Here is a 15,380-nt window from a genome sequence, read left to right as displayed (position 1 = left end):
TGTGCAGAATCTTTTTATTTTGATGTAGTCCCAATAGTTTATTTTTGCTTTTATTTCCCTTGCCTCAGGTGACATATCTGGAAAATGTTGCTGTGGCCGATGTTAGGAAATTACTGCCTGTGCTTTCTTCTAGGTTTTTGTGATTTCAGATCTGACATTTAGGTCCTTAATCCATTTTGAATTTATTTTTGTGTATGGTGTATTTTCTGCAATTTTTATTTAAAACTTTATATAGTTATAAATAATGGTTGTATGTATACTTGAAGACTGGCTTATTTCTAAAATAAATAGATTTGGTTTCTGTCTCCTGCTGTTATGTGATCAGATCTAAATTAGGGGATTCATTCTACATAATTATGAAAATTGATAAGGTTGCCCTGGTCAGGTGAATCAATGTTTTCTATGAATGGTAGTGATGGTCTTAAGATTGATGCTTTGAGGGGCGCCTGGGTGGCTCAATCGGTTAAGCATCTGCCTTTGGCTCAGGTCATGATCCTGGGGTCCTGGGATCAAGCCTCGCATCGGGCTCCCTGCTCAGCAGGGAGCCTGCTTCTCCCTCTTCCTCTGCCTGCCACTCCCCCAGCTTGTGCACTCTCTTTCTCTCTCTGTCAAATAAATAAATAAATCTTTTAAAAAAATAAAAGTATTGATGCTTTGACATAGTTTTTTCACTTTCTCTATTTGACTTTCTGTGAGAGGTGGTCTTGATGTTTTGATGTAGATGCTTTTAGGGAATTCACAAAATTGAGAGTTATTACTTGATCTTTAGAAAGGCCTTATTTTAAAGCTAGAATAAGCAAAAATCTTATGTGTCAATAACAACCAAAATAGTTGGCATTATCAATAGAAAGGCAGTACATGCCGTGTAGTGATGAGTCCATCAGACACAAATGGATTTTAAGTTCAGAAAATGATAGTAGAGTTTACCCAAAGACGGCCTTCATCATACCCCTCAATAAAGAGTGCCTGGCGAGAAGGGACTGCATGTTTTGTCAGGTTGGCTGACATGAGCAGAGCTGAGTGTGGATGGCATCGCGGGCTGCCTAGCCGAGTCAGCACCTACAGTAAACAGGGTCTCGGAGAGCTAGGCCTGTGATCTTGTTTTACAGCTCTGTTACCCTCCAAATATGCTGTGGTCAAGATATCCAGAGACCCACAGACTCCTGTGTTGCAAACCAAACAGCGCACAAGGCCTGTGACCTGCAAAAGTGCGGCGGATCAGGAGGCAGAGGAGCTTGAGAAACTGCAACAGTAAGTTCCGTCAGGGGAGGAAGAGTTCCAAGTACCTGCTTTCTTTTCGGTTCTATAATGGGGATAGTTGCTGTTTTTCTTGCCATTGGAATTTATGGCATTTGAGTTACAGGCTCTCTACAGTCTGTGCCCCTGCCTGAATGATTAAGAGATTAGAAGTGGGAATATGGAGATATCCTGGAGTATAAACTGGTAAAAAACAAATGCTGAAGTTGGGGCGGGAGAAGTTAAGGCGTGTCCTCTGAGCTTCGTTTAGGTAGATCCCACTCTTTATGGCTACCCAAGGGCTCATTACAGCTATTATTGGTGGAGGAAAGTGGAACATAATGTGGTTGTTAGCTCTGGAGTTTGTCTCCTGTATTCTTTTTTTTTTTTTTTTTTTTTAAGATTTTATTTATTTGACAGAGAAAGACACAGTGAGAGAGGGAACACAAGCAGGGGGAGTGGGAGAGGGAGGAGCAGGCTTCCCGCTGAGCAGGGAGCCCCACGCGGGGCTTGATCCCAGGACCCTGGGACCATGACCTGAGCCGAAGGGAGACGCTCAACGACTGAGCCACCCAGGCGCCCCGTCTCCTGTATTCTGCTTTCATTCCTTTTTGTACTTCTTTTGAGGAGGGGCAGCTTCCTCTGGGAAAAGAAACCCTAATCTTTAAAGAGGTGGGAATGTTAGGACTGGCTCCTTTATTCTTTGCTCTTGAAGTAGAGAAATGGCTATGGAGAGAATCGAAATTTTGCTGTGCTTGGGTAATCGTAATAATTACTATTTTTCTGTTTTGGCCTACTTTGTTGTTTGTGTAGCTTTTATTTTATTAACAAAAATTTTTTTGTGGTTGTCATTTAAACTCTCATCTTACAGATACAAATTCAAAGCACGGGAGCTTGATCCCAGAATTCTTGAAGGTGGGCCCATCTTGCCCAAGAAACCACCTGTGAAGCCACCCACCCAGCCTATTGGCTTTGATTTGGAAATTGAGAAGAGAATCCAGGAGCGGGAGTCAAAGAAGAAATCAGAGGATGAACACTTTGAATTTCACTCCAGACCTTGCCCAACTAAAATCTTGGAAGATGTTGTGGTAAGAATGGTTGAGGCTCTGCATGCTGGCAGAAGCATCCTGCTTGTGACCAAATATCCACCCATTCACAAATGTTTGAGTAGATACTATGATCAGGGCATTGTATTAGGAGCTGTAGGTGATAAAAGAGACATAAATGGATTTTGCTTTTAGGAAACTTAAAGTCGAATAAGGGAGGCAACATATGTGTAAATAATATAAAATTAGACAGAAGTGTTCTAAGAGAGGTGACAGTTAACAGTACTATAGGAACTCAAAGGAGATAATGATTTCTTCAAGACGGAAGGTTTAGCGAATGCTTTGTGGAGGAGGGAGCATATGACCCGAGCCTTCACATCATCATCATCATGTGTTGTTACTATCCTAATAGCCAAAACTTTCACTATGTGCCAGGTAGGCTCCAAGCCCCTTCCTGTATTAACCCATTCATTTTGACCACAACGCCTTCAGGTGATTTACTGTAATTATCACCAGTTTCAGATGAGGCAGTTGAGGTGCAGAGAGGTTAAGAGTCATTCCTAGGACACTCAGCTAGTGAATGGTGGAATAAGGATAAGAATTCAGGCACTGTGGCTCCAGAGTTCATGATCTTAACACTTCGTTAGGTTGCCTCTCCATTATATGGTAGAATTTGGACTTGTAGAAATGCAAGTGAAATGGACTGGCAGAGCATTCCAGGCAGTGGAAGTAACATAAAAGCCTGAAGGTGGGAAATATGGTAGGGGGGTTACTGGAAAGTGGGTGGAGTCAGTTAAGCTGGAAAAATGAAGTATATCAAGAGGACCAAGTAGAAACTAGATCAGAGAAGTGGGTTGTAGTGTGCTGGTGGGCTTATAGTTAGGATTTTAGAGAAAATATACAATTAGGAAGAGATGCCACAGTCAAAGAACAAGTAATAGAGTTCATCTACGTAAATGCAAAGGTGGGTTTTAGATAATTTCTGTGCAGATGGGGAAATATTCTCTTCCTGCATTGGACTGATTTATGTCCAGGTACTAAGAATTCTGTTTTCCTGTTTTCTTTCTTTTTGCTCGTCCTTTTGAGTCACCGTGGTTTTAAATGAAACTGTGCACCAATATATTACCTTGGACTGTGTAGTTTTGTTTACTCTATTTTCTTAGCACTAAGTCAGAAGCAATCCAAAGTTATATTTTCCCGGCTTTAAAAACGCATCATAATGCTTAGAAATAGTTATTCCCCTCTTCCCACCCCTTGTCTTCTTTCAACTGAGAGCTTTCGGCATATGAGACCACTTTTCTTTTTTTTTTTTTTTTAAGATTTTATTTATTTATTTGTTGGAGAGAGAGCATGAGCACAAGCAGGGGGAGTGGCAGGCAGAGGGAGAAGCAGGCTCCCTGCGAAGCAAGGAGCCTGATAAGGGACTCAGTCCTAGGACCTTGGAATCATGACCTGAGCCAAAGGCAGCGCTTAATGGACTGAGCCACCTAGGTGTCCCCCCCCCTTTTTTTTAAAGATTTTATTTATTCAGAGGCATCTGGGTGTCTCAGCCTGTTAAGCAGCTGCCTTCTTCTTTTTTTTTTTTTTTAAAGATTTTATTTATTTATTCGACAGAGATAGAGACAGCCAGCGAGAGAGGGAACACAAGGAGGGGGAGTGGGAGAGGAAGAAGCAGGCTCCCAGGGGAGGAGCCTGATGTGGGGCTCGATCCCATAAGGCCGGGATCACGCCCTGAGCCGAAGGCAGACGCTTAACCACTGTGCCACCCAGGCGCCCCAAGCAGCTGCCTTCTGCTCAGGTCATGATCCCAGGGTTCTGGGATCAAGCCCCGCATCGGGCTCCCTGCTGGGCGGGGAGCCTGCCTCTCCCTCTCTCCCCCCACTGCTCTGCTCATACTCTCTCTTGCTATCTCTCTCTCTCTCTCTCTCAAATAAATCAAATCTTATAAAAAAAAAGAAAGATTTTATTTATTCATTTGGCAGACACTTAACTGAGCCATAAGGCAGGCACTTAACTGACTGAGCCACCCAGGCACCCCTGACTTTATATATTCTCAGAATCAACTCATTTTTAAAGTAATTTTAAAGGGAACATTTAAATCACTATGTAAATGGAAAACCAGTACTTTTTGCCATGAATAGCAATAGTAATAGCCAATATATAGAGCTTATTATGTGCCAAGTTTTAGTCTAAGCTCTTCAATTTATATAATAACTTATTTAATTCTCATAATAACTCTATGAGGTAAATACTATAGGTCTTATTATCAGTCTGTTTTACAGTTAGGCAATACAGAGATTAAATAACTTGCCCAAGATCATGAATTAACCAATGGGAGAGCTGGGATAGATACTAGGTAGTATGGTTTCAGGGTCTGTGCTCTTATATTAAAATAGAAGGTACCTTTTTAAATAGAAAGGTCTTAGGAAATATGTGACTATTAAAAAAAGTAGTCTGCATCCCACCTAACATCCTCTTCCATATTATCCGTCTTACCTGAACTTTGTTTTTAGAAATGCTGATTTAGGAAATGGGGCTGGCAGTTTTCCTTTGGACATGCTAGGGTGAAGTGGTGCCTGTGGAAGGGTCCCTAGAGTTCAGTAAGAGTTTAGTTAAGTGAGATCTTAGAGTAGCCTTGTACCAGGTTGTGCCTTGTGGAGAATTCTGAATAAGCAGTCAGCAATGCACTAGGTAAGTAAGTAAGATGCAACTGAATTGACGTGGTGTGCTCCAGGGAAGTGTTTGCCAAATCCAGCTGCTTCTCAGAATCCTCTGAGGATCCTATTACATAAACAGATTCCTGGGCCCCACCCCTGGGGTTTTGATTTGTTATGTGCAGCATAGATTAGAGAGAGCCCCAGTGAGAACTTAGTGTCTGACACACAGTAAGCAGTCATGTTGTTAATAGTAATAACTGTCATTTTATCGCATGCTTACCTCATTCCGAGTGTTCTATGTAGATTATCGTACTTCTTGAAACAATTCTTAAGAGATAGGTTTTATTTTTAGCCCTATTTTTTAGTTGAGGAAGAGACATTAGGAGGTATCTAGTATGCAGAACCAGGATTTGAACCCATCATCTCCTCGAGCACTATATTATTTTACCCCACAGTATCAACTTACTGTTGTTTATTTGCAAACTCCGTTTTTGCATTTGACATTGGCTGTTTGTAGTTCTCCCTTCTAAAATTTCCAGGAATTTCACTTCAACTATTGGTTTCTAGAGAAGCAAAGCATAAGAGACTTTAGGTGTATTCTCTCTCACCCTCTTCATTTTTTGGAAAGGGAGGCTTTGAAACGGGAATGTGGCTTGCTCATAGAACCATTTTTAAAAATTGGAGGCAGAATTGAGATTCTGTCCTGTTACTTCTAGTTCTGGACTCTTCTAGCAGAACAGAGGAGCCTGCTTCCCAGAGCCCAAGTGCAGCTTGTCTGTTTGTCACTGTTGCTCTTCATCCATGTCCCTCTGGTGCTGAAGCTCTTTCCACGTGTCCTTACGGTATTTCTTGTGCTCTTCAACTTGTGGTTGATAGGTGGCAAGGAGACAACGGGGCTGATGAGAGATGGGCTTGGGCAGCAGTGGGCCATGAGGCAGAGATGAAAAAAGGGCTCTTGGGGCAGAGGTGGAGTGATGAAAAGCTTGAGCTCAAGGGTGTGAAATGTGAACTTGGTGCCGACATCTAGCGGGGAGCTGGGGCACCACAGAGGTAGGTGTGGTGTCGGTGAGGCCAGTGAGTAATTTTAGCAGCGATATTTTAGGGATGACTTGGGGAGACCAGCAGACTTTTTTTTTTTCCCATACGCCGTGAGATAACATTGCTTCACAGTAATTTCCTAACTGATCTTGTCCCGGGACATTTGGCGGCATATCCTGCCATAAGGAGAAGTGTTCACCCCTGACACTCCCTTCCCCATCCTGGGCTGCTTTCCCTAAATGTGCCATCTGCCCACACATTGCCCACTTCTAACCACATATCACTTCTTTAGAGCTATCTTCCTGGAGCTTCCCATTAGGAGCTTCCCCCCATTATCCTTGAGCTGCACGTTCTGCTAGGTTTCTTCAGAGCACTTTTGAAAATCAGGGAATACCTGATTTGTTACCTTTTCGTTGTTCTTTTCCTCCACTAGAATGTGAGCTCCCTGAAAGCAGGGACTGTGTTTATCTGTCTTACTCACTTTTATATCCCCTGCACCTAATATTGCTGCAGAAGCACTCTGATGTTGGATAATTGAGTGAGTACAGTACCAGCTGAAATGCGCCGGCCTAGGCTGTGTTAGGTACTGGGAATTCAAAGGTGGGGGAAAACACAGCCCTCGTCCTCAAAGTTTTCACAGATTGGTAGAGCAGATTGATATGTAAACACATAAGGATAGTACTGTCAATCAACATATGTTCATGGAACTAATTACTACTTCTTGTAGGTCCTGTGGAGAATGCAAAGGAATGTAAATGGTGACATTCCTGCCCTCAAGGAGCTTACAACTAGGAAAACTTAAAATAGCAAAACAAGAAGCCACCTGTTTTTAGAAACCCAATATTCATTTTTTAAATTTTTATCTAAAAACAAATTATTTATTTATTTATTTATTTATTTATTTATTTATTTATTTAGAGCCAGTGAGCATGACCAGAGGGAGGGGTAGAGGGAGACAGAATCTCAAGCAGACTCTGTGCTGAGTGTGGAGCGCGACATGGGGCTCAGTCTCACGACCCTGAGATCATGACCTGAGCCGAAATCAAGAGTCTGGCATTTAACCAGCTGAGCCACCCAGGTGCCCCTGGTTTTTTAAATTTCTGATTGAGCCTCCAGTTAGTGTTGATTGCGGAAGAGATGGGGTGTGGGTGGGTCGTTCCTGCAGATTTGATGTTCATAAATCACCTCTTCCTCTTCCCCAATTAGTGAGGATTGAGCGCACTCATAGCTCTTTGGTGGCTTATTTATTAGAGATTTCCCTTGCTCTTTTAAAATGCAGATCTCTGCCGGGTGGATGCAGAGAGGGGAAGAAAGGGAAAGAGGGATTATTTTAGAGCTAAATGAATCATCAGGTATTTATTTCTAATACTTTATTTTATGAGAAGAAATGAGCTGGGTGGCTCAGTTAAGTGTCTGACTTTGGCTTAGGTCATGATCTCAGAGTCCTGGAACCAGATTCTGCGTTGGGCTCCACACTCAGCAGGGAGTCTGCTTCTCCTTCTCTTGCCCCCAACCACTTGCACTCTGTCTCTCTCAAATTAATAAAATCTTAAAAAATAAAACCAAACCAGGGCGCCTGGGTGGCTCAGTTGGCTAAGCATCTGCCTTTGGCTCAGGTCATGATGTCAGGGTCCTGGGATCGAGCCCCCATGTCGGGCTCCCAGTGCAGTAGGGAGTCTGCTTCTCTCCTTCTGCTGCTCCCCCTGCTTCTGCTCTCTCGCTCACGCTCTCTCTCTCAAATAAATAAAATCTTAAAAAACAAAAACCCAAGGCCTAGAAGTCTCTCTAATGTGCCCCAAGTTATGCAGATTAGAATCAGAGCAAGGGCTAGAACCAACCTCTGAGCCTTGCTTCATGTTCTTCCCACTCCCACATGCCCTGAATGTGCTTGAGCAAGAGGCTGGCGGCCACCTGTAGAACAACAGGCTCTTGTTGTTTTATGGTAAGCATTATTTGAACACCCATTTCACGGACTTTTGTCACTCTCAGTACAATTTCTGCTGTATGGGATTTCACTGTTCCTAGTGATCCTGGCTTTCTTTAGAAAACAGCTTCCACAGCAGAATGAGCATTCTCTTTACAGTGGTCATCTTAGCAGGGTATAAATTCTTTTCAATGACTGATACTATATAATGCATTTTGGGAAAGCCACTTATCTTGGACCCTCTGGCACACAGTCTTGGATCTCTTCAGCAGTGGCAAATGTTCATATTTTAAAGATTAATTTGCTTTTAAGAGCTAATCTAAATCATTTGGAACTAAAACTAAGTAGTCCAGGATAATAGAGCTGGAAATAGTTTTGCTAATTAAAAGTAAATATTGAGGGGCGCCTGGGTGGCGCAGTCGTTAAGCGTCTGCCTTCGGCTCAGGGCGTGATCCCGGCGTTCTGGGATCGAGTCCCACATCGGGCTCCTTTGCTGGGAGCCTGCTTCTTTCTCTCCCACTCCACCTGCTGTGCTCCCTCTCTCGCTGGCTGTCTCTGTCAAATAAATAAATAGAATCTTTAAAAAAAAAAAAAAAAAGTAAATATTGAGCGACTACCTTGCATTGCTTAAAAATTAGCTTTGAAGGCCACTCCAAGAAAAACATTCCAAACATTTTTTTTTAAAGATTTTATTTATTTATTTAAAAGAGAGAGAGAGCACAAGCACGGGGGAGTGGTCAGGCAGAGGAAGAAGCAGGCTTCCCGCTGAACAGGGAGCCCGGTGTGGGGCTCCATCCCAGGACCCTGGGATCATGACCTGAGCCGAAGGCAGACGCCCAACTGACTGAGCCACCCAGGCACCCCTCCAAACATGTTTTAAGGAGAAGTCTCTCTCCCAAGGTATAAAGTAGATTCCAAGAGTCCAAGGTATAAATTCCGTTATTCATTTTTACTATATGTATTCAATGAATTTACTGAATGCCTTACACTTGCCAGGTCTTTGTGAGGTACTAGGGATAAATGGAGTAACAGTCCCCACTCTCGAAGGCTAGCGGGAGTTGAACATCTAAATACACAAGTGCTGTGAAGTTTTATACAAAACTTCTGTACTGTCATAGAACTATATACAGGGAAAGGGGGTCATTTCGTAGGTTCTGGGAGTGGAGCGATCAATGGAAAGCCTTTATAAAAGAAGAGATGCTTCAGTGGAGGCTTGAAAAGAAGGCTTAGGTGCTTCCAAGCAGCTGGGACATTTCAGAGAGAACACAAACAAAGGTATTCAGAGAACCAGCGTTAACATTTTGGCAACTGCCAGTGGTTCGTAGCGGTTGGAGGGTGAGCCTCCTCCAAGGGAAAGGCAAGAGGTAAGGCTGGAGAGTCAGGCAGGGCTGCATATTATGAAGCACCTTGTACTTCATGGCAAGGAATTTGTTATACTATTGTAGGTAGCATAGGAGCCATTAAAGAACTTTAAGTCAGGAAGTTATGTGATCCGATGTGTCTTAGGCAAATAATTCTCACTATATATAGAAGATGGATTGGAGGAATTAGATGAGAAGCTGAAAGAATATTACAAGGCTAGTGGAATGGTGCAGGCAATCGGTGGTGTGGCCTGTGTATGGTGGTAAAGAGGTGGAGAGGAAGCAGAATAGAGGGCAGAGGGAGGCAACATACACATGTGAATGTAACAAATAAGGGTTTGATTTTATCATTTTATTTTATTTTTTCATCATGATAAGTGTACTCTTTAACCCCCATCCCCTATTTCTCCCATCCCACCACCAGCCTCACCCCTCACTCCTCCCAGTAACCATCAGTTTGTTCTCTGTAGTTAAGAGTCTGTTTCTTGGATTCTCTCTCTTTTTTCCTTTGCTCATTTGTTTTTTAAATTATACGTATGAGTGAAATCATATGGTATTTGTCTGTCTTTGACTGACTGATTTTGTTTAGCACTCTACTGTCCAGCTCCATCCAATGTTGTTGTAAATGGCTTTTTGTAATGGCTGAATAATATGCCATTGGTATTGGGGTGTGTGTGTGCGTGTGTGTATACACGTATACACACATATGTATACACACACACACACGCACACGCACCACATCTTTTTTAGCCATTTATCAGTGGATACTTGGGCTGCTTCCATGGTTTGGCTGTTGTAAATAATGTTGCAGTTTTTATTTTTATCTTTTTTAAATTGATCTGGTCTTAACACTTCATTCAAAAAAGCCCAAGAGATACCATTTTGTAGTTAGGATTAATTGCCAGATTTGTGATAGAGTATAAATTCTATGAGAATCAGAAAGTGCTTATGGAACAACTTTCTAAAATGTGTTAGTCTTAAATGATGTGCACAATATGGTACAGGTAACTCAGCCTGCAAGGATTTAAAATGTTGGCAGTGTTTTGGAATCATGAAGGGAAAAATCTTCAGAGTACTTGAATGTATGAGAATTATGGAATATAGAAAATTAATTGCTTCCCTTAATCTCCTCTCAAAGAGGTATGGTGAGAGTTAACAGCTGTTCTTCCCAGATTTTATTTTCTATGCTTAAGTTATATATATAATTAATTCTATTTCAGCAACTTGTCACTCTCCCCTCAATATTATGAACACTGTCATATGTCAGTAATAAAGAGTTACTTAATTCTTTTTCATGGCTGTATAATATTCTTTTGCATGGGTGCTCAACAATTTAAAAAAGGATTTAACTGATCCTTTCTTGATAAATAATTGAATTATTTGCAATTTTTATTCTTTTACAAAATATATTGAAATAATACTAAAAACAAAAACTAAACTAGAGATCAAATACTAGAGGTGGAATATTGGATGAAAGAGTATGACCATTTAAAAATTTAATAGGTAATCCCCCCCATCAAATAAATAAATAAAATATATTTTTTAAAGATTTTATTTATTCATTTGACAGAGAGAGAGACAGCCAGCAAGAGAGGGAACACAAGCAGTGGGAGTGGGAGAGGAAGAAGCAGGCTCCCAGCGGAGCAGGGATCCTGATGTGGGGCTCGATCCCAGGATCCTGGGATCACGCCCTGAGCCAAAGGCAGACACTTAACGACTGAGCCATCCAGGCGCCCCATAAATAAAATCTTTAAAAAAAAAAAAGGTGGGGGGCGCCTGGGTGGCACAGCGGTTAAGCGTCTGCCTTCGGCTCAGGGCGTGATCCCGGCGTTATGGGATCGAGCCCCACATCAGGCTCCTCCGCTATGAGCCTGCTTCTTCCTCTCCCACTCCCCCTGCTTGTGTTCCCTCTCTCGCTGGCTGTCTCTATCTCTGTCTAATAAATAAATAAAATCTTTAAAAAAAAAAAAAAAAGGTGGGGGTGCCTGACTGACTTAGTCGGTTAAGTGTCTGTTTTCGGCTCAGGTTGTTGCTCTCTCACGTGCATGCTCTCTCTCTCCTTGTCAAATAAATAAAATCTTAAGAAAAATTTAATAGGTAATTCCCAAAGGTTGTACCAATTTATGACCTGTATTCTTACCCAACTGTATGTGAGTGCTGACTTCTGTTTCGTGCATGCCAACACTGGTATTAATCAGTCTTTCTAATATTACTCAATCTTATAGGTGAAGAATAACCTGATTAATTTATATTTTTAAAAATTATTGAGATCAAGTCTCTTGTGTATCTTTGTGAACTGCTTGTTCTTGTTCTTTGTCTATTTGTTTGGCAGAAGGAAATTTAACTAGCTCTTGCCCAATACTTTTTTCCTTTTGCATTTTGAGGGTGATTTTTTTTCTTTTTAAGATTTTCTTTTTAAGTAATCTCTACACCCAACATGGGGCTCATGCAGGCAACCATGGGATCAGGACTCACGTGCTGTACCAACTGAGTCAGCCAGGCGCCCTGAGGGTGGTGTTTTCGAACATAAGTTCTCTTGTAGATTTGTATGAGGAATAGGATCAAGAAAATGGACAGTATCTATTCTGAGCCTAGATACATTTGGAAGCCTTTTTTGACTTTTGTTTTTGAGGGATTAGAGTATAGTAAGGGAGAGAAACAATAAAATATCGGCAATAAAATAAACAATAAAATAAATAAAAAATTAGTTTGTTTTCTGTTGTGGTGTTTTTCATAAGCACCAAAAAAGATTGTGATGAATCCTGTTTTTACTGAATATAGTACTCTAGCCATGCCCTTGTTCTTTGCTGCTCTTCCGACTCGGGGCTCAATCCTGTGATCTTGGGATCGTGCCCTGAGCTAAAAGCAGACGATTAACCGACTGAGCCACCCAACCACCCCAGAGGGATTTGATCTTATCACACAGCCTAGTAGAGATTGTTCTGGGACGTTAATTGAATTGCTTACTCCTTGCAGGGTGTTCCTGAAAAGAAAGTACTTCCAGTCACTGTCCCCAAGTCACCGGCATTTGCCTTGAAGAACAGAATCCGAATGCCCACCAAAGAAGATGAGGTGATTCCCTGGGATAGAGAGAGTTTTCTTCCTTTATCTTCTTTATCAATTTAAGCATTCCTCTTTCTTAAGCTTAATGGAATTCAAAGGCAGTCACTCTTATCTGGAGTTGTCTTTAACAGTGGGTATGAACATTTGATTATCTTTTTTGCTTCCCCAAGAGCCAAGTAGTTGGTAAGGGTATGAATCTTTTGGCTTTCAGTAGTGACTGGTTATGCAACTTTTTGGACCCTTGTCCATTTCTATAGCATTGAAAAGCAGCCTGTCATAATTGGATCAAAAGTTGACAAGCCCTGTATTTTATTTTGCCAAAGTTTTTGTCACCATTCAGTGAGGGATTTTTAAAACCACACTGAGCAGTTATATCCGCCCTGTCTGATCTCCACTAAGCCAAGGGTGGCTAAGGTGACTGTATGGTGATGGTTCATGAAATTGGAATATGTAGCTGTCATTGATCAGGCTAGTTTCTTGTTACATCTCCCATTTTTATCTATAAATATCCAGAGTTAGGGTAATTTTATAGCAGATCTCAAGCATAAACCTTTTTATAGGTTCATTTGAAACTAAAATACACTGTAATCTTATGTTACCAGCTTGAACCCAAACAACTTACTTGGTCCTATTCTGGGTTTGGCAACCATTAACTGCCAGTCACATGTTTTAGTGGAGTCTGGAGGCTGGGTCAAAGAAGAGGCCAAGGTATATGCTTAGTACCTCTCCTCTCCATTTGGTTCACACTGTTTGATCTCTTTTCATTTTTACAATCTTCCTGTGAAAAAATTTAGATCCTTTAAGAGTAATTGTGTTTGTCCTTTATCAAATGCTTTCACACTGGTCTCACCCCTGTGAAGTGGTAGGTGACTTAGGTATTATCCCTCTTTGGTAGAAAAGGAAGCAAAGACACCTAGGAGGTTGAGTGACCTGCCTTAATTAATGATTTCTCTCAAATACTATCTTCTGACACCACATTCTGAGGAGGTGAGAAAGAACTCGTGTCTAAACTACAGTTTCTCCCTTAGGAAGAGGAGGAGCCGGTAGTGATAAGAGCTCAACCTGTGCCACATTATGGGGTGCCTTTTAAGCCCCAAATCCCAGAGGCAAGAACTGTGGAAATATGCCCTTTCTCTTTTGATTCTCGAGACAAAGAACGTCAGTTACAGAAGGAGAAGAAAATAAAAGAACTGCAGAAAGGGGAGGTAGGTGTTTCCATTTCTGCAAGTAGCATAATACTATTCTTTGATCTGTCACAGATAATCTTTTATGTTGCACTTTTAGCTATAAAATCACTGACTTCCTTTGATCCCTCTAAGAACCTTATGAAGTATAAATAGGGCAAGTTTTTAATAACCCTTCTGGTACAAGGAGATTAAGGGACTTGCCTGTGATCGTGTTGCCAGTTATTGGCAATATTGGGAGGATAACCCAGATTTCCTCTTGAGTCCCTTACCGTTTCTGCTATACATACCATGCTGCTTAGAAAACTGCCTTTCCTGTATTTCAGATTCATCCAGATGTTCTGGAGCAGCTCTTGCTTTCTGGCTAGAGAGACCTTAGGATCTCAAATCTTATGTTTTCTTTTCTGTTAGGTGCCCAAGTTTAAGGCACTTCCTTTGCCTCATTTTGACACCGTTAACCTGCCAGAGAAGAAGGTGAAGAACACAACTCAGATTGAGCCTTTCTGCCTGGAGACTGACAGAAGAGGTGCTCTGAAGGCACAGACTTGGAAGCATCAGGTGGGGCATGGGGAGAGGAGCTAAAATGTTCCTTCCTTCATTGTTGGTTTGTTAGAATAGGTAGACCCACTACACTGAAATTCATCTGAGAACTAACATACTGGATTATTTGAGGGACTCTCACTCTAAATCAGGGATCAGCAGACTTTCTATAAAAGACCAGATAGTGGGGCGCCTGGGTGGCCCAGTTGGTTAAGCTTCCAACTCTTGATTTTGGCTTAAGTCATGTTCTCCGGGTCCTGGGATTGAGCCCCACATCAGGCTCCCCGCTCAGCAGGGAGTCTGCTCGTCTCCCTCTCCCATTGTCCCTGCCCCAGCTTGCGTGCTCTCTCTCTCTCTCATAAATAAATAAATCTTTAAAAAGAAATAAATAAGTAAAAGACCAGATAGTAAATATTTTAGATTTTGTAGGTTACATGTGGTCTCTGTCACATATTCTGTGTGTGTGTGTGTGTGTGTGTGTGTGTGTGTGTTTGTGTTTCAACCCTTTGAAAATGTGAAAACCAGGCTTAGCTCAAGGGCTATACAAAAAGGATTACAAGCTGGATTTGGCCTGCAGGCTGAAGTTTGCTGACCTCCGCTCCAAGTGATCATCTGGGGAATGTGAGAACTGACAAGCTCTTTTTGCATCAGGAGTTTAAGATCTCATCTATTCCATCTATTAGATTTGTTCATTACGTGTCCACTCCCTTCTGTTGGTACTTTGATAAGAAACAGTATCACCATAGATCCTCAGTATGGTATGCTGTTTTCTCAACATAGTGTGCTCTTTGCTCTTTGTAGATAACAGGTGATTAAAAACAATTAATTGGTTGTTGGTTGGTATGATTCGGATCTAATTCTGCCCTATTTGGAAAAAAATTCCCCTGAATCCCTAAGTTTGTCAGTGTTTTTATATCATCACTTATCCTGGGCTCTGTCCAAAAGGAGCTCTGGGCTAATCTTTCTAGGAAGTCAAGAAATGTGATTGCTTACATAACTGCACATAGCTTCCTTGTTGGTGGTGTTCCCTAGGAAAATTTAGGACTGTTGGTTTGGAAGTGGTAGTTAATTCTCTTTCCAGGACCGTGATACAAAATGTCTGTGTGGGGTATTTCCTATAATTAAATTTTTTTAAAAGGTTTTCAAACATACACAAAAGTAGAAAGGATAGTATAAGGATCTTCTTCCATGAACCTGTCACTTGGTTCTATAATGATCAAAACATGGAAAATCTTATTTCATCTGCATTTCTACCTACTTAACCTCTATACTGGATATTTCTACCAACAAAGGATTACTTTGAAGGAAATTCTAGGTATCACCTCATTTCA

The 15,380-nt window shown here is 41.5% G+C and overlaps 1 protein-coding gene across 4 annotated transcripts in view; it reads left to right on the top strand.

The window, feature by feature from the left end:
* The window catches only part of TPX2 (TPX2 microtubule nucleation factor), a 56,060-nt gene that overhangs the window by 35,738 nt on the left and 4,942 nt on the right, over window positions 1-15,380 (top strand). For all 4 annotated transcript variants that reach the window (XM_044385756.3, XM_026503245.4, XM_026503243.4 and 1 more), the window contains exons 11-15: window positions 1,110-1,251; window positions 2,108-2,324; window positions 12,239-12,334; window positions 13,354-13,530; window positions 13,921-14,067. In XM_044385756.3, coding sequence (XP_044241691.1) covers window positions 1,110-1,251; window positions 2,108-2,324; window positions 12,239-12,334; window positions 13,354-13,530; window positions 13,921-14,067 — 779 coding nt within the window. The remainder of the gene's footprint in view (window positions 1-1,109; window positions 1,252-2,107; window positions 2,325-12,238; window positions 12,335-13,353; window positions 13,531-13,920; window positions 14,068-15,380) is intronic.

This window comes from Ursus arctos, unplaced genomic scaffold (genome assembly GCF_023065955.2).
Source record: "Ursus arctos isolate Adak ecotype North America unplaced genomic scaffold, UrsArc2.0 scaffold_16, whole genome shotgun sequence".
Lineage (NCBI taxonomy): Eukaryota > Metazoa > Chordata > Mammalia > Carnivora > Ursidae > Ursus > Ursus arctos.
Note: the sequence above shows the minus strand (reverse complement) of the source record. Positions and strands in the feature narration are given on the sequence as shown.